General features: G+C 30.8%; 2 protein-coding genes and 1 pseudogene across 2 annotated transcripts; 1 reads left to right on the top strand and 2 right to left on the bottom strand.

Moving 5' to 3' along the window:
- The first annotated feature begins 11,492 nt into the window (after window positions 1-11,492).
- On the top strand, window positions 11,493-20,318 carry LOC100789490 (serine/threonine-protein kinase rio2). Its single transcript, XM_003552975.5, has 13 exons — window positions 11,493-11,663; window positions 11,769-11,815; window positions 11,890-11,960; window positions 12,077-12,190; window positions 12,286-12,461; window positions 12,564-12,652; window positions 12,802-12,919; window positions 13,036-13,109; window positions 13,961-14,008; window positions 15,885-16,053; window positions 16,313-16,429; window positions 19,253-19,339; window positions 19,895-20,318. Exons 1-13 carry the CDS (start codon window positions 11,580-11,582, stop codon window positions 20,081-20,083), a joined length of 1,383 nt encoding a protein of 460 aa, XP_003553023.1. The 5' UTR covers window positions 11,493-11,579; the 3' UTR covers window positions 20,084-20,318.
- Window positions 20,319-22,172: 1,854 nt separating this feature from the next.
- LOC106796837 (uncharacterized) lies at window positions 22,173-24,237 on the bottom strand (annotated as a pseudogene).
- On the bottom strand, window positions 22,500-22,958 carry LOC121174012 (secreted RxLR effector protein 161-like). The gene has a single exon (XM_041011953.1). It carries the CDS (start codon window positions 22,956-22,958, stop codon window positions 22,500-22,502), a length of 459 nt encoding a protein of 152 aa, XP_040867887.1.
- Window positions 24,238-24,660: the final 423 nt, after the last annotated feature.

Here is a 24,660-nt window from a genome sequence, read left to right as displayed (position 1 = left end):
TTTCAAGTGTAAAGGGGTTTTATCTTCTTAAAATTCATTATATATATTTTAGTATAAAGCAAGAAAACATATTTAATTTACTTTGTTTCATACTTGCCGAGGTGTTATATCTTCTTCTCATTTGATAAAAACAAGCACTCAATGATAAACCCGCTATGCATACATTGGATTGATCGTTTTATTTATTTGCACATGTTTATTAATTAAAATCTTAGAAGATTTGGTCTTTAATTGGGTTTAATTGGGTTTAATGGCATTGTTGATCTATGCATAGTTGACCTCATCTAGTAGGATAAGATTATTATTGTTAATTTGGCACTTTGCAAATACTTGGTGGAATCTTCAATTGCTCCCTTCCCCAAATAAATGAGATATACTTGGTGCTTTTTAGGATTGGATAGTTTAGGGATATATGAAGTAAATAAATTTGATAGTGAATGGTACTATGATAGCAACGGTAGGGTAGGAAAGAATGTTCTATGTAATAAAAGGGTAAATAAATTAAAAGTGAGTAGCAACCTGCATTGAAACTAAAATTTGGGGCCAAATGGAATTGAATATGCTGTTGGGGTTTTTAATTTTTTTTTTATAAAAAATATATTCTAAGACGGTTCTTTCTGAAAAAACCGTTTTAAATTGTAAATATTCTAAGACGGTTTTTCAGAAAAACCATCTTAGAATCGTAAATTTTTTTAAAAAAATTATATTCTAAGACAGTTATTTTTTTGAGAATCGTCTTAGAATATGCAGTATTTCTAAGACAGTTATTTAAGAACCGTCGTAGAAAATTTTAATTTTCGACGTCATTCGTTACAAAGACGGTTCAAAATCGTCTGTAAAAGGATCATTTAAGACGGTTCAAAACTGTTTTAAATTATAGATAGTTTAAGACGGTTTTAAAAAAAAAACCGTCTTAGGATCGTAAATTTTTTTTAAAAAAAATTATATTTTAAGACGATTTTCATTCTAAGACGGTTATTTTTCTGAGAACCATCTTAGAATGTGCAGCTTTTTTAAGACGATTATTTAAGAACTGTCGTAAAAAAATTTAATTTTCAATGTATTTTGTTACAAAGACGGTTCAAAACCGTCTAAAAAAATCATTTAATAGATGTAGAATCATCTTTTTTGCAATAGTAAATATAACAAAATTGCATATGTTTTTATGTGATTCATGTTTAAAGAAAAAGAAAACATATATATAAAGAATGACATAATCATTCTCAAATAAAAAATGAGACATTAAAATTAATTTGATAATAAAAATATGAATTTAAAAGTAATTATTATTATTATTATTATTATTATCGAAAAGTACTTATATGATAATAGAATAGTACGTAGTTTTACGATAAAAATGTAGTACTTCTTCTTCTTCCAAATTATTAACATATATGTATGAATCAACAAACAATCCTACATTATTATACAGACTACAAACTCCAATTAAATTGTTTATATTAATAATTTTAAAGTATTTTTAGAGGATATACCTTCAAACAAACTAATTAAGGAAGCGAAAAGAAAATAGTGAATAAAAACCATAGCAAAAAAATCCAAATTTCAGATATTTTGGCATTGTCATCAAAAATCAACGTTAACGTGAGGCACATCCCCGTCATGTTGTGTTTTAAAGAAATAAACAACTATACTCTCTAGAAACATTAGTACTCTTCTTCACGGGCACTATAATGAGGATCTTGACTTCAATCTCACCAAAGAAAAAAAAAATGGAATATTGTATGTTCAACCAAATTTAGCTGACCATTTAATTATAGTTTTAAAAATCAGATTGAATCCCCCGGGTTCAATCAATTGGATAGAGAATCAATTAAGGTATTAGTAGTAGTTCACATAACTCAAAATGAATGGAGCGGAAAATTGTGATCTAGTATAGCTGGTGAATAAGCAATAGTTAACTTTCTTAATTATGTCATCAGATGTTTAATTATTAATCATGTAAATGGTGGACTTTTGGTTGGAGTTATTTTTGGTAAAAACAAAAAAAAAATAGTCAAAAATCAATTAAAAATTAAATAAAAATTACATAGATTCACTTATACAAGTAAAACTAAACTCGGGTCTTTTAAAAAAAAAAAAGAATTAAGAAAACAGACTTTACTAAAAATAGGCATAACCAATCAAAATCCTTAAAAAAAATAGTTATTTGATTAATATATTATATAACGTTAAAATTTTATAACATGTTTAGTTCAATGTGGAATTTACTTAAAATATAACACAAACATTTATTATTTATCTCAAGTAATTTGTATCCAAGCTACACATCACTTGTCCAAAGACTCAGTTAATTATGAATGGTTGGATTTTAGTTTAGCATCGATGAACAATTAAGCAAGTGTATATCAACGTTAAATATGTGATTCGGTGTCTCAAATCTAAGAAAAAGACACAACGGCAAGGAATGACCGTTTCATTTTTTTTGTTGCTGAAAACATATTATTATAGTAAAAAAATTATAAGACTAATCCTTGAAATATAAAAATTATTGAAGTGAATTTTTTTTTTTCAATAAAATAACATGTATATTAATCAAAACGTGCATCTAGTAAATCATAATTAAGTGTTTCATGATTTCACCAACTCAACCATTTATCCAATTTATAAAATATTCCATCTATTAATAATAATGAAAAAAATATATGGCTAGGATTTACAACCAACAACCTATGGGTGGGAAAAAAACTCCCATAATGTTCATGTTACCCATTGGCCATGTCCCGGAAACTATTAGATTTCAACATTTTGGCACCATGTGCTTCACCCTGTCCAAGTTGCTCCTTTTGAATGACTAAGTTGTTGTACCTTAATTGAATGGGTCACCACCATCATTAGATATTAGTGTCCTGTTTCCTTAACTCCAAATATCATTTGGAATAACATTAATATTTTTTTTCCAAGTTTCAGATCAATACCGGTTATAACCAGTATATATAAAACTATGAACACTTACACTCACATCAGTGATTTTTTTTTTTTTGTTATTTTTAGAGCATGTTTAGAAATTCGTACTAAAATTATGTTTGAGGTAAAAGTCAGCATACCAACGTATCAAAATTCTTATTTTTGTATTAATTTTGCTTTGGTAAATGTTAATTAGTGCTCTAAGAGTATGTTTTTATAGGAAGGCAAAAAAATGTGTTTCTTATAATCTTAGACTCTCCTATAATTTTTAGAATATATTATTTTTTTGTTATTTTTTAGAGCATGTTTAGAAATTCATTTGAAAATTATGTTTTGAGGCAAAAGTCGACTTACCAACATATCAAAATTCTTATTTTTGCATTAATTTTGTTTTGACAAATGTTAATCATAGCTCTAAAAACATGTTTTTATTGGAAGACAAAAAATTAAGCTTCCTATGATCTTTTACTCTTCTATAATTTATACAATAAATATTTTTATCTTTTAATTTCTTAATCAATACTCAATAGATATTGTTTAGCAAAACCTGCTTTTAAAAAAACTATGACATTGATTATTATTATCTTGAAGATACATTTCTGAATGCATTTTTTCTTAAGAATATAATTTGCTAATTCCACTGTCGACTCCGAATATAATAATACAGTTAAAGAATTATTTCTCCAACAATATTCAATTTAACTTTGTTTTAGTTTACAGAATTGCAATTGGATTGAATTTTCGTCTTTTATCAACTCGTTTAAACTATGTTTTAATTAGGCATGACTGGTTGGTATTTCATTTTTTATGTGCAGATCATAGCTTCAACATTATAAATTCACAATTGAAACAGTTTAGTGCTCAAAACACAAGCAGTTTGCTTAAAGAGATGTTGCTTTGAATGAGATGGTTTGAAAATGGAAAAATGAATGAATACTGCGTTGAGAATTGATGTACAAGAAACTTTTTTTTCAACCATTATAATAATTAATAGTAATGAGACAAATAATCCGTTTGTTAATCTTTTGTAGAAAAAGTCAAAGACATTATTTTTTTCTCTCTTTTTTTCATAACAGAAGTCACTAATTTTCAATGTTTGGCATTATTATATTTCTCATGTATGTTCATTCCACCATAACTGCCCAAAAAGTTTTGCAAAAGTGGGGCTGAATTTTTGGAGTTTTGGCTTTAACTCGCATACTTTACGGTTCTTTAACTCAAAACAATATTAAAATATCACTCCAATTTACATTCCAACTAGAAAGAAAACATAAAGGACTCTAATTCAGTCCTACATGGTGTCTTTAATTAATTGGCTTTAATCCCCATGCTAACTAGAGAGAAAACATAAAGGACTCTAACACAGTCCTTTGGCTTCTTTTATTAATTTGTTTTATCCATATCATGAGATGCAATATTCTACTAGTAGCGTATCATAATTTTTCATTACAATTTTAATTTTTTTACAACTTGTTTTTTCATCCATTTTATGTTTTTATTTATCTTATTTTCTATAAACTCATTGTTGCTTTTATTTTATTTTCTCTCTCTGTATATATAATTATTAAGTTCTGTAAATTTATTTTTAATAGTCTATATATGAATATTTATATTATTATTAGCTATATAATGTCTTACAGATGATGTTTTTAATTATCTTTCACTATTTTATTAGATGTCTTATTATTTATTTAATACCTTCTCAAAAAATAAAAGTAAAAGTAAAATTAAAATAAAAAACCGATTTATTCAGACCACTTTAAATTGGATTAGATTAGATTTAAGTTTATGAGACAAATCCAATGGATTCTTTGATTTAAATAATAGCATGAAATGAAAAAGGTATGTCTAGTTTGTTAAATACAATTAGACTAATACTGTACTTTAAAAGTTGTATCAGGTTCCTGTGTGACTCTATAGCACGAGGGATGAATCATAATCACCAAGAAAGCAAACAAAAAAAAATGTCAATGGAAAACAATTGAACTACATGCTTCAGAGCATGCTCAAACTTGGGTCCACCAAAACTCTGAAGTCTGAACCACCAAATGGATGAAAAAAAATAGATTTAAATTTCATATCAAACCTGAAAACTAAGAAAATCAATCTAATCCAAAGTAACATTATTTTATATTTTATATTGTATACAAGCAGCTTTAGAAGTGGGCTTGAACAATGTGACTAGCCATAACTCATAAGCTCTGTACGCATCATATAGAGCCCATGAAGCTGATGAACATGGACTAGTTTGGTTCGCTGGTCATTTGTGAACTTTTTTTGGTCTTGGTGCCAACAAAAAGTTCTTTCATTCATTTGTTCCGTGAAATGTCCAGGATTCATTTTCATTATGTCTATCAATTCATAGATTTCAGTTTGACCAAAAAAGGAGCAACACGTTCATGGACTTTTATTTAGCTAATAATTAAATAAATCTGAATTCTACCTTCTTTTGAAGAGGGTTTTAATGGCACTTTCATTAGACTGCAACTTGCAAAAGTGTAATGAGATGGAAGAAATGTGTTTTTATTTGTCCAACACAAAAATAAGTTCATGAGTACAATATTTGAAACGTTGAATAAATAAATAAATAAACAAAAGCTCACTTCTGGAAAATACAATGCAAGGGCATTATGTTACTGTTTCACTGTTGAAACTTGAAATTGATGCCGCAATTGTCTATTTTGCGTCAATGTGACCCTGTAATATGTCATTTTTATGCAGATAAAATCAACAAAAAAGGTGCTGCATTATCAAATTTTATTTTGATGAAAAATATTGCCACATAATCAAAGAAACGCTAAAATAAATTATTTTCTAAATTGTTGTTTTTTCATTGATTTATAAATATTACTTGAATGATATGGCAACATATTTTGGAGTATTCACTTTGTCATGAATGATTTTTATTTCTTTTGTCTTAGAAATCATAAACAGATATATTAAAAGATTTATAATCACTAATACACTCTGTTTAAATAACTCAGTTATATCCCTTTAATTTTTATGATAAAAGATTTAAAATTCATTTATAAATGTATTTTAATATTTTAACTTATAGTTAAATAAATTTATAATGAGTGACACTATTACAAGCATTTCATAAAAAATACGAGTTGTAACTCTTTATAAAAAGGTAAGCTCACTTACTATTTCCTATATAAAAAATTTGAGACACGTGGTAATCATCTTCATTCAATTGCCTCTTGTCCCATGTTAATTTGGCTAAGAAGAACATGTTTATTAAAAAGAGTTCAATAATTATTTTACACTGTTAATCAAATTATAAATTATTTTACACGGTGAATATATAGTCTTTTTTCTCTCTCTCTCTAGTCTCTATATATAAAGAACTACAACATCTTATCTAATTTTTTGAAAAACTTGCTCAAACACAAGTTGTTGCATCACGACTCTTCTAAATGTTAGTACCTTCTAATCTGTTTATTATTATATTTCGTAAAAAGGAAAATCTAATATAAATATATAGAAGTTCATTTGAATGACCCTCTAATATGTGAGTGCTTAATTTGATTTTAGATTATGGGTTCCGCCTTACCTACCTTGGTTATGATTTTCTTGCCATTAAGACTATGGTGAACAAAGGAGTGTTTGTAGCTGTTGGTTGCCAAATTGGCGTTGGAAAGGAATCTGGTATTTTAGTTGATGTTCTTCTGATTGGGTGCCCTTTGTTCAATCACATTTCACATGTTTTCTGCTAATTATGTTGGTGTCAAATCTAAGCGTGACTACTTGAGACATCACAGTAGTTATAATTGGCTCTATTTGTCTCGCCTCACTGCACTTAAAGAATTTGCTTTCATGAAGGTTTTGTTTCACCTTCCTCTCCTTTTTAGTCTATGTAGCTGTATACTTGAATTATTATATTTTTTGTTTGATTTGCTGGTGACTCATGATTTGCTTGAGCAGGCTTTGGAAACACATTGCTTCCCTGTTCCAAATGCAATAGAAAGCAATAGACATTGTGTAGTCATGTCACTCGTCTAAGGTTACCCTCTGTAAGTTTCCTTATCCGTTGTTATTAAGCTGGCTTTCTTGTTTGTAGTATTTCTGAATTTTTTTTTGAAACTTCGATGTACTCGCTAAGCGAGTTCATCAATTTTGGATGAATTTCTTGGTTTTTTGATGAACTCGCTAAGCCGGTCCTGTCCCACTAAGTGTGTTCATCATTTATGTTTGAATTTATGCTCATATGTATGAACTCGCTAAGCCACTGCATTCAAGCTTAGTAAGTATTTAAATTGCAAGTTTTAATTTCTGAGTTCGAATGAACTCGCTAAGCCGGCATGCGGTGCTAAATGAGTTAGTTTAGTTAGGTCCGAGTCTTAGAGGTTTTTGGTATTTTGTTTGCAACTAAGCGAGCCACGCTCGTTAAGCCACCATGCCTTTGAAGTCAAATAAGCCTGGGCTAAACGAGTCTGTCTCGTTAGGCCCAAGGCAAATTAGAAGTTCTGAAATTTTGTTTATGTGGCTCGTTAAGCGCAATTTCTTCTCTGTTTGCATGAGTCATGCTCGCTTAGCCATTGTGTTGTTTTAGCCAAGTGAGGGTATCTCGCTTAGCTAGAGTCTTTATTTTTCAGTAGTCGTGCTAAGCGTGTCCTTCGCGCTAAGTGTATCATGTTATTTTCTTAAGGCGCGTTAAGCGAGTCAGTCTCGCTAAGCGCTCAATCCCTATTTCTGTTTTATTTTTCTGCTTTCAGTCTTGAATAAAACCTGTCTAATTTTCTTTCCTGTGATTCTTTTGATGCAGATGGTCTCTAGAAAGAGAAAATCAACCGCCTTCAGACCTCAAGAACCCTATGACACGACGAGATTTGTTTCCGAGGTCGCTTAGGATCGATATGAACAAAACGTACATTCGAGGAACATCCTCCCCGAGAGGAATGTTACCCTCTACAATAAGAAAATAAAAATGCTAGTGCAAACCAAAAATTAACTTTTCTTGCAGGGCTCATGCAAACCAAAAATTTGCTTTTCTTGTTGGGCGCGCACGTGCACATACGCACGCACATGTAATTTTCATAATTATTATATTATTTTTATAATTTGATATATAATATGATTTTTATTAATCCAACCGTTGAGTTATATTTACATATTATTAGGATTATTTGTGTTAAATTTTATCAAAATTGAATAAGAAAGTAATCAACTAATTTATATTTTAGTATATTTTGAAAATTCTATGATCTATGTGAAAGAAACTTTCAACTTAATAGTGAATCTTAAGAAAATATTATTTCGTTAAAAGTTATAGAATAATGTAATAGTTATCAAATTATACCAATATAATTTGAAAAAATAGTTAAAAATTCTGAATTAAAGTCTATGTAAAAATAAAATCTCTAAAAAATTCATTTGCAAAAAATCAAATCAAAATCTATAAAAAGATCTTAATTATTACCCATTAAAATATTTTAATTATCATGTGAGTCTTGTTGGTCAACTTATCACCATCAGCATCATGATTGTCATTACAATAATCGTCGTCAGTGTCACCATCATGACTACCATGTGTCATTATCATTATAATTGTTGTTGTTATCATTGGCACTATGAGTGTCATCGTGTCAGAAACAACAACCGTCATGGCAATGGTGGCAACAAATGAGTTAATTGGAATATTTTAATATGTGATAATTGATATCTTTTATAGATTTATTTTTTGTTAGGTAAATCATTTAGAATTTTGATTGATACATTAACTAATTTAATTTTTAAAGTATTTTTAATCTCAAATGTCTATTTTTTTCTTCTAATCTTAATTTGATGGATTTTATTAGTTTTTCTCATTCTTATTTTAAGATTTTCTCATTTGAAACATCCCCTATACATACATACACACACATATATACACACACAGAAAATAAAATACACTATTAAAATATACTAAGAGAAACATAGTTAAGTGATACAATAGAATACATAACTTTCAACTTTCAAGATAAAATTTTTTCACTCAAATCTTCTAGTTCAACGGTGGATTGATTAATCTGTAATACAAAAAATGCATTACACATTAAGCAATTCGTAATAGAAATTTATCACGAATTGCTCAATCTATAATATACATCACTTCATGTTTTAGCAATGCCACTATCCTTGAAAAATTATCATCGTGACATGATTAGAGTCGCCACTGTCCTAGTCTCTCGACCACGACCACACAAGTGTTGCCTAAGGTGAAGAGGAAGATAGAGACGAGAAAAGAGTGAGTGGGATGAAAAGGGTAAAATGGAAACCTTACAAATTTTAAGGGTGCACCAAGTAAAAATTAGGGTGCGTTAAAGATTTTAACCTCCAATCCACCCTCCCATGAAGTTTGAACTTGAGAAAATTAGGAAGTGTATATGATAATTACCGAAAGGGAGTTGCTTGGGGCACCCAACAACTTTCCAAAACACCGAAAATACCCTTATGGTATTTTCAGTTATAAATAGTAGTTGCATTTTTTCATTTTTGCAGCACCATTTTTTATTCGCAAATTTTCTATAACTCAGTGTAAGTTGCTTCCGTTAAGGACATTTTGAAAGCATATTTGGTCTCCGATTGTGTACGTGAATTTGTTAGAAGTATACAGTGATTTTTGGTTGATTTTCCAAGGGATCGAACAACCTTCATCTGCATTATTAATATAATACTCAAATCAACTGAGCTAATAAATACATTATATTATAAATAAATAGTGTTGTTATATATAACATTAAAATTTCTAATTTATATTTAATGTATATGTAAATTTACATAATAAACTTTGTGATAATTATTTTTTATATAATAATTAACTTGTTTACATATATAAATTATAAATAAAAATGACTACAAAAATGACACATTATGTTATCAATATTTTTTATAACTATAAAATCAAATATATTTTTAAATTTTCAATCATTACCTTAAACTAACAATCTTATTATATCTTAAAGTTTGGTTTCCATATTTTTTTATAATTAACACATTTAATATATTTTTAAATTTTATTTCAATCATTATTTTAGACTAGCAATCTTATCATATTTTAAATTTTAAATTTTGGTTTCAATATTTTTTATAACTACTATATCAAATATATTTTTAAATTTGATTTCAATCATTATCTTAAACTAACCATTGTATCATATTTTAAATTTTGGTTTCAATATTTTTTATAACCACTAAATCAAATATATTTTCAAATTTTATTTTAATCATTATCTTAAACTAAAAATCTTATCATATTTAAAATTTACAATATTAAAAATTAATTGTTTCACCAATCTAATCTTAATTTTAGCAATCTAATCTAATATTAATAATAACTAATATATATATATATATATATATATATATATATATATATATATATTAAAAAAATGTATCTTAATTTTAGTAATCTAATCTTAAATTTTAAATTATTAAAAAAATAGAAATATATTTTTAAATTTTAATTCAATCATTATCTTAAACAAAAAATCATATCATATTTTAAATTTTGGTCTCATAATTTTTATAACTAATAAATTTATTATACAATTAAAAATTATGTTTCAATATTTTTATAATAAATTTTAATTATTAAAAATTTTCGTTTAAATATTTATTGTAACTAAAAAATTTAAATTATTTTTAATTATGATTTCAATATTGAACATAAATAACAAATTCAATATCTTTTAAATATTTGTTTTGATTTTTTTTAAAATGAGACAAATATAATATAATAATATTAAAATTTTATTTTTTTACCAATCTAATTTTAATTTTAATCATCTCATTTTAGTTTTAAGGATCATATAAAAGAGTCGGATTAACAATTTTATAAAATAATTTTAGCAATCTAATCTTAATTTAAATTATTTTTAATTATGATTTTAATATTAAACATAAATAACAAATTCAATATCTTTTAAATATTTTTTTTGATTTTTTTTAAAATGAAACAAATATAATATAACAATATTGAAAATGTTTCACCCTTGCCGTTAGCTTCGAATCACGATTTCTAGTGTTTGGGAAGAGACGAATCGTTTTACGTATCCACCTACCAATTAGGCTGGGATTTGCGTAGCTGAGGAGATGGGATAATTTGTAAATAGATCATCCTAAAATATTATTCTCTATCTTAATTAGTTCCTAAAATATACTAAATGATTTTTCAAATTATTAGCTACTAAACGTTGGTATATATCAACATAAAAATTAAATTTATAAATACTTAATACCTTTTTTATAGATTAAAATATGATATTAAAAAATTTATAATACTCATTTAATTAACTAAATTAGATTAATTTGACAAATATTTAATACTTGAAGATTATATATATAATTTTATTATTTTAAGGAGCGTTTAAACTAGACGATAATATGATACTTTAGAGAACTTGATAATTCGTATTAGGAGTTTTAAATTTATTGTCATCAATGTATTAAAAAAAATATTATGACGCCAAAAAAAAATATGTATAGATTTACATTCTTATAAATGACTACTATGAATTGTAGAAAGATGTTTGTGTGGTCCAGCTATGTGGGTGGTTTATGGTGAACTGGTTTTATTCACCATTAGATTCATCTAACCCTCACGAATATATTGTAAGTCCTCTGCATTAGATTTATTCATTCCCCACACTTTCTCACCAATCTAATTAAGAATGAAGCTCGACGTAGATGTCTTGAGATATCTCTCCAAAGATGATTTTAGGGTTCTCACTGCCGTTGAATTGGGGATGCGGAATGTGCGTTTTTCTTTTCCCCTCCTTTTAAATTCCAATTTTATTATTATTATTATTATTTTCTGAATTCTTGAGCTGAAATTAATGAGATTCCTCCCTCTGTTGCAGCATGAAATCGTACCCACCGAACTCATCGACCGAATTGCGCGTCTCAAGTAACTTTCAACCCACTTCCATATTCACTTTTTATTTTTATCGTTGTTACTAATTTTTATGTTACTGTTTGTAGGCATGGAGGCACGTACAAGGTTTTGAAAAACTTGCTCAAACACAAGTTGTTGCATCACGACTCTTCTAAATGTTAGTACCTTCTAATCTGTTTATTATTATATTTAGTAAAAAGGAAAATCTAATATAAATATATAGAAGTTCATTTGAATGACCCTCTAATATGTGAGAGCTTAATTTGATTTTAGATGATGGGTTCCGCCTTACCTACCTTGGTTATGATTTTCTTGCCATTAAGACTATGGTGAACAAAGGAGTGTTTGTAGCTGTTGGACGCCAGATTGGTGTTGGAAAGGAATCTGGTATTTTAGTTGATGTTCTTCTGATTGGGTGCCCTTTGTTCAATCACATTTCACACGTTTTTCTGCTATTTATGTTGGTGTTTGTGCTCTGCTAGATATATTTGAGGTTGCCCGTGAAGACGGAACAGTTCTGGCTATGAAGTTGCATAGGCTTGGAAGAGTCTCTTTCCGAGCCGTCAAATCTAAGCGTGACTACTTGAGACATCGCAGTAGTTATAATTGGCTCTATTTGTCTCGCCTCGCTGCACTTAAAGAATTTGCTTTCATGAAGGTTTTGTTTCACCTTCCTCTCCTTTTTAGTCTATGTAGCTGTATACTTGAATTATTATATTTTTTGTTTGATTTGCTGGTGACTCATGATTTGCTTGAGTAGGCTTTGGAAACACATGGCTTCCCTGTTCCAAATGCAATAGAAAGCAATAGACATTGTGTAGTCATGTCACTCGTCCAAGGTTATCCTCTGTAAGTTTCCTTCTTTAATTTTGCTAACATTTAAATTTTAAAGTTTTCTCCTTTTATCCGTTGTTATTAAGCTGGCTTTCTTGTTTGTAGTATTTCTTTCACTTTTTTTTTTCTGGTTTTGCTAACAATTGCCTGATTTTCAAATGTAGTGTTCAGGTTAAGCAGTTACTGAATCCAGAGACAGTTTTTGAGGCAATTCTTGGTCAGGTCGTTCGGTTGGCAGAGCATGGTCTCATTCATTGTGATTTCAATGAATTTAACATCATGGTATGCTTTAACATGCCAGCATAAATGATTAAAGGAATTCTAATTTTTATTTCATGAAATCAGTTATTGTGTTGGCTTTTGCTTCTAGTTTACACTCTGAATTCTATTCATTGTAGATTAATGATGATGAAAAAATTACAATGATTGATTTTCCACAAATGGTATCTGTGTCACACCGTAATGCGCAGATGTAAGATTCTCCTCCTTGTATGATAGTCTTTCTCATAATTTTCTTTTGACTTGTTATCACGATTCCTAGCCAAGCCTGTCACTTTGGCACTTCACTTTGTTGTGTTTTGTTTTTTGCTAATAAAGTTTACAAAATTTGCATGTCATTTGCATTGTAATCACACTTCATTGAGAATTTATTAGGCTAACATATAGCACATAAGTGATGAATCTTTCTCCTGTAGTTTACCCCCCTCCCCCAAAAAGGAATGTTTCTTGAAGAAATTCATATCAGTGAAAGAGAAAGATAAAACTGAAAGCTAAGAAACTGTTATTGTATTATGAAATTGGTTAGTTACAACTGAATGCACAACAGCATATTTATAGAGAATTCTAACCACATAACAGTTAGTTTAAGTAACTAACTGTTATGCTGAGTCAGCAATGACTTAGCTGCTAACTAACTAATTGTCTGTACAACTAACTAACTGTTACACTGAGTCAACAATGACTCAGCTGTTAACTAATTATGAGTTAGAATATAATTAACTAACTGTTAATTTTGGCACAACAATTTGAGTTAGCATATGCTTATATAACTTTTTTTTTTTAAATGAAAATATTTTTTGTGGATTAATACCTTAAATTTACATGTACAAGGTTTTATATTATAAATTGAAAGTAGTATGTGGGCATATAAGTTTCATATTTTTTATGTTTAAAATCAATATTCATAGTATAAATATAATGATGAAAATTTATAATTAGTAACAGAAATGCATAAGTTGTACGCCTTAAATATAAGGTATTAATGGAAAAGCCACATATGTTTTATTTCTGGCCTAACAGCATATTATTTATCCTTGTTTTCAGGTACTTTGACCGTGATGTTGAATGCATCTTTAAGTTTTTCAGGAAAAGGTAGGTTTTTTATTTTCTGCATCATGTATTTGTCAACTCTAGAGTTGCTTTTGCATATTATTTTTAGGTAAATGCTAACTAGTGCCATTAGGGTATTGGTTAAGAAACTAAAAGGAGAAAGATTTTTTATTGGAATATGCAAAATTGCGCTCCCCATAACTTTATTTTACCCTCTCTTATGTTTTATACAATTAATACTTCTTCTTTTTGTTCCTTAACTAATGTCCCAAGGGCATTGCTTAGCAAGACCCTTATTTTTAATTTATTGTTGTCTTGGTAACTCAAAATGATGTTAGGAAAAAATAGAAATGATATTCTCATGTCGCTTGCCCAACCTGTGGGCTTAACTTGTTAGAAAGTGCATTTAATAAAAGATGTCAAAGAAATGATATTACTAAGTAACTAGGTGTGTCTGTTATCACAAGTTGGCATAGCTTGTTAGAAAGTGCATTTAGTAAAAGATATCAAAGACATTTTCAGCGGACTTGGACTCATGATACTCAGGGTTATTTCATTTAAAGTATGCCTTCCATTATCTCATTCTTTCACCAAACAAAGAGCTTCCTCTAAGGTCATGCCCTTCATTTTGGCTTAAATAATAGGCTTAAATAATGCCATTCCTCTAAGGTCATGCTCTTGAATCTTTTGAGTCTAACTTGCATCTATCTCAATGTTATATAATTAATAGGCTTAAATATGTTTTTGGTCCTTGTAAGTTCATTTTTCTAATTTAATCCTTGTAAGTTTGTGCATTTTCAATTTTGATCTATGTAAGATATTTTGCTCATTTTTAGTCCTTGTAAGTTTGCATTTTTCCAATTTTGGTCCTTGGAAGTGCAAACTTATGGAGACTATAAATGAAAAAATTAGAATCTTAGATAGATCAAAATTGGAAAAACACAAACTTACAGAGACTAAAAATGAGCAAAATAATAAATATCTTACAGGGACCAAAATTGGAAAAGGTTGCATTGACTAAAATTAGAAAAATAAACTTACAGGGACCAAAAGTGGAAAAGTGCAAACTTATGGGACCGAAAACATATTTAAACCGAATTTGCAGTTTTTAGTTGTTACTATGAACTATTCTGTTCTGACTCGGGAGATGTATTTATCTGATTCCTTTTTCCTCTATTTTGCGTACAGCTTTAATATTACAATGAATGTAGCTAGCATTAAAGTCATCTGAAAAACTTGAAAATTTGAAATATTGTGTGATGATATATCGGTAGTGATTTCAGATTTGTTTATCTGAATAATCAATTTTGATTAAAAGTTGTCAATCAGCCAGACTGAACCCATCTTAAGAGTCACCCTAGAAATAGAAAAGAAGATAGAAGGCCTGATGTTGGGTCGGGGATTCTATCCCCCCTGCCATGCTAATGCTATTTTCTCATTCTCCCAAGTTAGCAAAGAAAGAAAAAGAAGCACATTTTAAGTCACTCACCTTGGTGAAGAAATATTTGCAACACTTGTTTTTCAAACAAAGTGAAGTTTGTTCATTAGAACTTAGAGTTTCCTTGCCTTTTTCATGCTGCTTACTTAATCAAATAATAAATTCTTGTCTTGGTATTTCTTTTAGTAATACTAATAAGTTTGACTTTTTTTTTATGATATTTTACTTTATCTATGCCTTATATTTCTTTTATATGTTTTATGTCTTTAGTAGTTTAGTTTACCTGAAGAGTTTAGTAATTTTTTTTCATTTGTTTTTGGTACATAGATAGTACTCTTATGCATGTTTCATCTCCTGTTTTTGATTGAATCATTGAATGGCTGATATATCTTTGATTGCTGAACTTGTCGAATGATTTTAGATCTAGTATGTGGCTGTAAATTAGTTATCTTCATATTTAGTCCCTCTTCTCTGTTTCAGGTTCAATCTTTCTTTTCAAGAAAGCATAGATGATATTGATGGTTCTGATGAAGGGAGAGATGAAGCTGGAAAGCCAAGTTTTTCTTCAATAGAAAGAAGTGCTGGTTTTCTAGATAGAGAGCTTGCTGCCAGTGGCTTTACTAGAAAGAATGAAGAAGATATTCAGAGGGTATAGTGTTTTTCTTGTTCTATGTGGGATGGGGAAAAAAATGGAGATCGTGTTTCAAAAGGCAACATAGCTTTTCTTTTTATATTTTCCACGGCTTTTGGCTTTGCTGCCAACACCAACCATGGAATCTCCATTTGGTGAAGCATAATATCATCATCACACATGGGGATTAGAATTGTCTGTTTTTAGTTATAATTATAGACTGTCAAGCGCATCTTATATTTGGTTCAGACTCAAAGGTCTTCAAATCTATGTGCAGTTCATTGAAGGTGGGGCAGAAAGTGATACAAATTCAGATAGTGAAGGGGTTGACTTGGTGGAAGACCTGAATGAAGCAGACACTGTAGATGATGATTCTTCACATTTGTCAGAACAGGTAATGTCTTTATTTTTTATGTACTGAAGCACTGAGGATTGAACCTAAGATTGAATGATTGAATTGGATTGAGTTCAATGGTAATAGGAACAGAAAGGAAGATTTTATTATTACATTATTGATGCTTAGGTATATATCCGTGAAAGCCTGGTGGAAATAGGGAAGCTGGTTTCATCAGCATTGGTTAGAGTGGATGGTGCCAATATCTATAATATAATAATATTATCTGAGAATCAGATGAATAAAATACGCATTATGCGTGTGTCCAATGTGTTGTGAAAATAAAAGTAACATATCTACAAACCAAGGTCTGGCAAAAAAAAAAGTATGTGATATATAGCAGTGAAGAAGATAAAGACAGAGATTGATAAGGAGATTAGTTCTGTTTTTTCTGCAAATGAAAGACAAGAGTTCAAATTAATTGAACCATGATTTGTAAACATTACACATCAACATATAAATCACTTAGGTGATGGGACAACTTGAGAAAAAACCATGACAGCCAGGTTTTTTACCTTGCATCCCATCTATGGAGGACTGTTAGAATAGGTTATATAATTATGAAGTAAAGGATAAGGACCTTCTGAAATCAAACTTAGGGGTGACAAATGGATGGATCGGATCAATCCTAATTCGTATCCTAATGGATCAAATCAAAATGATCCATTAAATATTATTTAATGGATCTGATCCATTTGATAAAAAAATCTCTCCGATCCATCCATTAACACTTTTTTCATGGATGGATATCCATCCAATCCATCCACACAAAAAAAAAAAATTTTAAAACTTAGTTAGTTTTAGTTTAGAAATAATATATTTTAAAAACATCACAATACTTTCTAAAATAATAATAGCTCCAACAAAAGTCGACTGATTTTGTTTTCGATTGACTACGATTGAGGCTAATTTTTTGCCGACATCAACCAAGACTATTTTTCAGCCGGCGATGTTTTTTGGCCGACATCAACTATTGACGTTGGCTTGGACTATTTTTTGGCCGATGTTGGCAAAGAATATGTTTTTGGTCGAGGTTTGCTAGGGTTTTTTGGTCAATGTTAGTTGGTGTAATTTTTTGGTCGACATCAGTTAGGGGTTTTCCTGTTGACATCGATCGGGCTACTTTTTGGCCAGCGTCAACTAGGGTTTTTTGGTCGACATCAACCATGACTTTTTTTGGTTGATGTCAACTAAGATTTTTTCTGGGCAACGTTAGTTGAGATTATTTTTTGGCCAACGTCAGCCGATGATGTTTGCTGGCTGACATCGTCCGAAAAATACCATCGACTAACATAGGAAAAAAATATCAGCCGACGTCAGCTGAAAAAAGTTGGCAACATCAGCAAAAAAATAGCTCTGACCAAAGTCGGCCGAAAAAACCCTAGCTGACATTGTCCAAAAAATTTCATCGGCCGACGTTTGTCGAAAATAGCCTCGACCGATGTCGGTGAAAAAACATTATTGGCCAAAAAACCCAGGCCGATATCTGCCAAAAAATAGTCGCAGCCGATAACGACTGAAAGAAATCCTAGCCGACAGTTGAAAATTGCCCACAATTTATTTTATTATTAAGTTGGATCAATTTTGATCCATTAAGTATTGATTAGAGAATCCATTTGATTTTGAAAATAAGTGGATGGATCATTTAACTATCCATAAAATTAAATGGATGTATTTGGATCCATCCATTTGTTTAATTTTTTTTGTAATGGATGGATTGGATGAATTTATTGTGGATGGATTGGATGGATAGTGGATAAATGGATTCATTTGATAGAATAAAAACGTTTAAACAGATTGCATTTTGCTCATAAATGGATTAAGGATCACTAACCTCCAGCCATTATGCTTTTTATATCAGCAGCTCTCAACATAAACTCATGCACAAAATGCTTCCACCTTACTTGTGCTTCCGGCCTTTAACACCTCTCACACGATGGAAGTGGGCATTTTCTGATGATATGTTTAGACTGGGGACTCTGGCTTTTATAGAGTCAGTTCTATTCATCATTGAAACTAACCCCTAATAATCAGGATATGTAGATAACGGTTACATCCCACTAACAGAACTGTTATTAGAAAATAACATGACCAAATACATTAGTGAGAATAACAGAAGGAGTAGTGGTTAAGAAATATTAGGATCACTTAATATTTTAATTTTAAAATTCAAAGTAAGTCTAACATTTCTGTGCATGCTGCTGAGATAGAAAGCACAATGGCGGGAGGTTAGTCATCCTTAATCCTTTTATGTGCAACATGTAATCTGTTTAAATGTTTTTATTCTATCATTGATTAGAGAATCCATTGGATTTTGAAAATAAGTGGATGGATCATTAACCATCCATAAAATTAAATGGATGGATTTGGATCCATCCTTTTTTTTTTGTAATGGGTGGATTTATTGTGGATGGATAGTGGATAACTAGATTCATTTGCCACCCCTAATCAAACTGTTGTTACCCTTGACTCTAATACATGGATGCACAACATATACTTTATGCTGATGGAAGGTTATGGGTATTTGTTTAGCAAACCTGTGCTGAACATAGGAAGAATATCAAACTTACTTTCTGGGCTTGAGATGGTTGAGCTTGATATTTTCATTGTTCTGATTGTAAGACTAAATATGGTATCTTCTGTAATATGATAAGTGAGCTGTGATATGTAAATTTTAATATCCAACAGGTCATCTGAAGTTTGTTTTTTTAGTTCGTCCGTTGGCTGGTGGGCATATATATTCTGTCATAATTTTTTCAGATTAGTTGTGAAATTCTGTTTTCTGCAATCTTATTGAAGGATTTGTCATTATGTTTTAACCAGAATGAGGGATCCGAAAGTCAAGGGAAAGAGGAGATTTGTGAAGCACGTGAAAGCAGTGGATCTGAAAAGGAAGATGCAAGTGACAATGTAAGCAATGTTTGATTCTTTTTATTGTGGGTGGTTATCTCAATGCTATGTTTGTGCAGCTTTCTTTTCCCTCTGCATAATATTCAATTCAAAGAATTTATTGTCGTAAAGGCTGAGCCATGATGATTTTTTTTTGGGAGATAGCGTGTATGTATGTTATGCCTATGCTCTTCTAGAGTTCTAGTGCATTTCTCTAATCTTGATGTGACTTATATGGTAAATCCGAATCTAGATTTTTCTCAGTCATATGCTCATTTTATTACTGTAACTTCGTTTAGTGTAGAACATTATTTCCTTGTATTGCTTCTTTAAAAAGTTACAGGCATATATTTATAAGAAATTGGTAAAACTGTGATGTGGAGGGCACCTTGCATGGTTCCTTGGTTTAGTTCAGAAGGGTAGTGGTAGACCATTATAAATTTGATTTAGTTTTTCGTTAAGATCTATTTTCTGTCAAAATCTAAAGGGCACAACGGAGCTTTTTATTTTTCTATATAGAAACCTTGTTATTTGGCGTTTGCATGAAGCCTCAGTAGAAGTAATTTTGATTCACAGGGGGAAAGCAATGAAGATACATTGCAAAATGAAGCTGAACTCGTTAAGAACTTGAGTAAGCAACGACGACATGCCATAGCGAAAGCTCATAAGGGACGAAAGACTGTTGCAGCCAGAAATTCCTACAAAGACAAAGGTGGTAGATCATCTCACAATTCTAAAATCCAGAAACAGTTGAGCAGCTGGTGAAAATATGAGGCCTTGTTGTGGAGTGAACTGAAAAGGACTTTATATATAGTTTCAACGGTGACATCTATCAGATAGGTAGGCAATTGTAGGTGGCCTTTATCTGTTCAAAAGTTCAAACATGTGTAAAGTTGAGAAATAGGAAAGCAAATAGGTTATTGTCTCGACCCCCTTTTCCTGCGGAGGATAATCATATTATTTCCGATATTTATTTGGAATGAAAATTTTGCCTTCTCTATATTGGAAAATTTTGTCATTGCCCCATTTTTTTATATTTGACTTTTCAAACTGCTATTAATTGTTGTTATTATTTAAAGCCTGATTCTTGCAGCAGGAGACTACACCTATCTAGTCCGTGCCTTTTCATTTTTAAATGTAGTTTTGTTGTTGAAAACACCTAATTAGGCATGTATTTTTTTATTTATTAAAAAAGAACAAAAAATCATCTTTGTTATTAGTGAAAAAAAGAAAGAAAGGAGAGAATAGAGAATCATAGGTGAAACAAGAATTTGGGCTGATAGTATTTAAAATTAGCAATCTTTCCATCTCCAAGGAAATGTCGATTTAATTTTTTTTTGGTGAAGCAGATGTGGATTTAATTGATACTATCCAACCTAAAGATGGTGCCAGTGATTATGCTCTCACTAATCCTTTGGTTTTTCACCTTGGACTATTCAAAGGACTTAAATAAATTAAACACAGCCGCAAAGATGTCTGCTACTATGTGATTTCACTCAAGGATTCAGTTAACATAGATGTGATCTTATCAAACCCTCAAGAACTGTAAAATGATACTTGGTTTGACCAGTATTTCCTTCTCTGGAATTTTGATTAATTTTGTTCAATAAACCAATTACTCGGTCGTGTACAATTTTTTTATGATCTATTTATAATATGAGACAAATTTCTTAATGGTAGAGGATGTCGGTCCCAGTCTAACCCTTTGTATCTAGTTCTTTTTATAATTTACTGACCATAGGATCGTGTTGTTGCCCTTTTAAGAGCAATTTGAAGGCTAAAGTAATGTGCCTCAAATTTCACTCTTCGCAGATTACATATCTATAAGCTGACATGCACACATTTATATATTTTATATAAATAATTTCTAAAAAAAGATGTGTATGATGAGTGATATGGACAAAATGCAAACACATTGAGCAAATGTACAGAATGAAGTGGACCACATTGCCGAAAATTGATTATATAAACTCAAGAACCAATTATTGCAACTATAGTGATAAAAAATCAATCACGATGGTTCAATAATAATTTTTTATACTGAAATATAATTTTGATGTCCCTATTTTATTTAATCAACAATTTCTTAAAATTTAAAATTTTGGTCCAACTGTCAAATTCAATTGGTTGACTGAGTTTTTTTTTTTTCCTGTCAAGCGAGTGACGTGATACCATAGTTTTTTGAATTTATATATTAATTAAAGCTATGTTAAACCTGAGTTTGTTGTAGTTTCAAATTAGCCACTTGACAATTGACATGCATATACCATTGAGTAGATGGATAATATGATTTTAAAGCACAAGTGAAATTCGAAATAATTAGATAATTAATTTAATTATATGCTACGTACTAAGTTGAAAGTTTGCTTGACACTCACTACTTTCCATTTAATTCCTTTAAATGTGGCAATGTGTATAAAAAACAATTAGTAGAGAAATTGTTTGTGATAACAAAATATTTATGTGATAGTTTAAGGGTCAATCTATCTCAATTATAAATAAAGGACCTGACTCTAGAATTAGATGCGTCAAAATAATAGAATAATACTCCAGGGTTAATGGCAATGCATAGGAGTGTTTCTGTTAAAATATGACATGAGAAGAAGGATGTAAGTCTGAAACGAAAATGCTATCAGACTGAAGCAAAACAGCTTTCATATTAAGTGAAAATAATTATCAGACTGTACAACGGTCTGATCAGACTATGCTATCAGACAAAAGCTATAAACTATCAGATTGAACAAAAACATAAAAGTTATGAATTATAAACCAGAAATCTTACACGAAATGATTTGATATATTTTAGTAATGCAACATATTTAGAGTGATACAATGAGGGCTTATATACGCAAACTTAGAAGCCCCTCATTGGGAAAAACAAAAGGAACTCATTACAAAGTTATGAAGCAAACAACATGAGCTGCAGTTTCAGTTTGCTTGAGTACAAGCAACTGTTAAACCAACTTTACAGGCAACCCAAAATGAGCAAATACATTAATATTAAGGATAAAGGAAAAATCTCAAATTCTAACACTCCTCCTTGAGATTTTTCTCCAACACTCCCAAGCCTTGATCTTAACTTTTCAAACTTGCCCTTTGGTAGAGCTTTGGTCATGATGTCTGCAAGTTGATCTTTTGAACTGCAATGCTCTAACTTAACTTTCTTTGATTCCTCTGCTTCTCAAATGGCATGATACTTAACATTGATGTGGTTAGTCCTTCCATGCTGAACAGGATTTTTAGCTATAACAATAGCTGACTTGTTGTCGACCCTCAAAATGGTTGCTTCACTTTGAACCTGTCTAACGTTAGATAAAAAATTTCTCAACCAAATGGCTTGATTTGATACTGCTCCAGCTGAAATATGCCCAGCTTCAGCAATCACATCTTGTTTCTTTAAACCCCATGATAAAGTGCCACTTCCAAATGAGAAAACATAGCCCGAGGTACTTTCTGCATCGTCTGAACATCCGACCCAATCACTGTCTGCATAGCCTTGAAGTTCTTCACTTTCATCTTTCCGAAGCCAAAGACCATAGTTTGTAATTCCACTTATGTACCTCAAGACTCGCTTTGCTGCACCAAGATGAACTTGAGTTGGAGATTTCATGAATTTGGACAATAAGCTTGTAGCAAACATTAAGTCTGGTCTGGTGGCACACAAATACAACCAAACTCCCAATCAGACTTATATAACACTTTATATCTTCAAAACCCAATGAATAATTCCTTTCTAGCATTTGACATACACTCAAAAGGCTTTGGCTTAACTCGGGCACAAATAAAACATCGGTGACATATTTGATACCCGAAGGAGTTTCAACAACAACAACTCCTTTTTGCCTTTGACATCAACATGATCTCCATTGCCTATGGTGACTTTGGAGAAGTAAGTTTGATCTAGCTCCTTAAAGATGGCATCGTGGGTCATATGATTTGTGCATCCACTATCAATTAGTCATTCTTCTTTGCTTTTGCTTGTTAAATAACAAACAACTTCTCCTTCGTCTGTTGGTGATGCTCAACAACTTGAGCTGACTGCCCCTGCTGGTTTGCTTTATTTTTGCATACCTTCTCCACATGACCAAGCTGATTGCAGGCCCTACATTTAACTCCAGGCCTGAACCAGCAAATATTTTTTGTATGATTCTTCTTCTTACAGTGAGGGCATGGTGGATACTTGTCCTTTCAACCTCCTCCTTTCTTATTGCCTTCTTTCTCATTTTCTTTTCTTTCCACCAAATAGATTTTCCCCAGAGCTACTCCACCCTTGGGCTTTGCCTTTGGTGTGTGTCACAAGAGCACCTTCCATTCTCAAAGATCTCATGTGTAGTGGCTTGCAGAGCATTCATAAGCTCTACAATAGATATTTGAGAAAAATCTTTATTTTCTTCTAGAGAGGAGATTTTTTACTCAAACATCTCTGGAAGACACACTAGGATTTTCTCCACTACACATTTATCACTTAGCTCCTCTCCAACTAATCTGATTCATGTAACCACCTTCAAAGTCTGACACTGAACTCTTTGGCAGATTCTCTTTCTTTCATCTTGACTGCTTCAAGCTCCCTTCTCAAGTTCAGCCCTTGCATTCTTTTTCCTCTTTCATTCCCTTGGAACTCCTCCTTCAACTGATCCCATGCCTCTTTTGCAGTCTCAAGAGTTCGGATCTTCATAAAAATGTCATCATGTAGTTCTGCCTGTATAATGACAAGTGCTTTGCTTTCCTTTGCCATTTCATCATTGTGACTTCTTATTTGAGCTACTGTTGGGTTTTCTGGTGATAGAGTTGGGTTACTTCAATTTTCAACTATATCCCAAAAACTTTGAGCTCTAAGTCCTTATTTTCGCGGCCCCCAGATGAAAGTTTTCACTTGCAAATATAGGAGGTGGAGATAAAGAACTACTGCTTGAAGCCATTTTTGTGTTTGGAAGTTTGTGTGGGCTATCTCAATGATTTTTTCTGGTTTTTCACTCCTTCATAGTCCCTTAAAGATCATTTAAACTCTAGATACCATTTTGGAATATGGCATATGAAAGAAGGATGTAAGTCTGAAACGAAAATGCTATCAGACTGAAGCAAAACTACTTTCAGATTGAGCGAAAATAGCTATCAACTGTACAACGGTCTGATCAGACTATGCTATCAGATGGAAGCTATAAACTATCATACTGAACAGAATCATATCAGTTGCGAATTATAAACTAGAAACCTCATACGAAAGATAGCAAACTGACTTGATATATTTCAGTAATGCAACATATAAAATGAGAGCCTATTTAAGCAAACTAAGAAGTCCTTCATTGGGCAAAAGAAAAAAAAAAACTTCGTACGCCATTGCC

The sequence above is a fragment of the Glycine max genome, chromosome 18, assembly GCF_000004515.6.
Source record: "Glycine max cultivar Williams 82 chromosome 18, Glycine_max_v4.0, whole genome shotgun sequence".
Classification (NCBI taxonomy): domain Eukaryota; kingdom Viridiplantae; phylum Streptophyta; class Magnoliopsida; order Fabales; family Fabaceae; genus Glycine; species Glycine max.
Note: the sequence above shows the minus strand (reverse complement) of the source record. Positions and strands in the feature narration are given on the sequence as shown.

Bases quoted from the DNA above. Each gene is read 5' to 3' on its own strand.
- LOC100789490 (XM_003552975.5), top strand. From the start codon at position 11,580: ATGAAGCTCGACGTAGATGTCTTGAGATATCTCTCCAAAGATGATTTT. The intron at 11,664-11,768 runs GTGCGTTTTTCT...CCTCTGTTGCAG, and splicing joins TTGAATTGGGGATGCGGAAT to CATGAAATCGTACCCACCGA. The intron at 16,054-16,312 runs GTATAGTGTTTT...ATCTATGTGCAG, and splicing joins ATGAAGAAGATATTCAGAGG to TTCATTGAAGGTGGGGCAGA.
- LOC121174012 (XM_041011953.1), bottom strand. From the start codon at position 22,958: ATGTTTGCTACAAGCTTATTGTCCAAATTCATGAAATCTCCAACTCAA.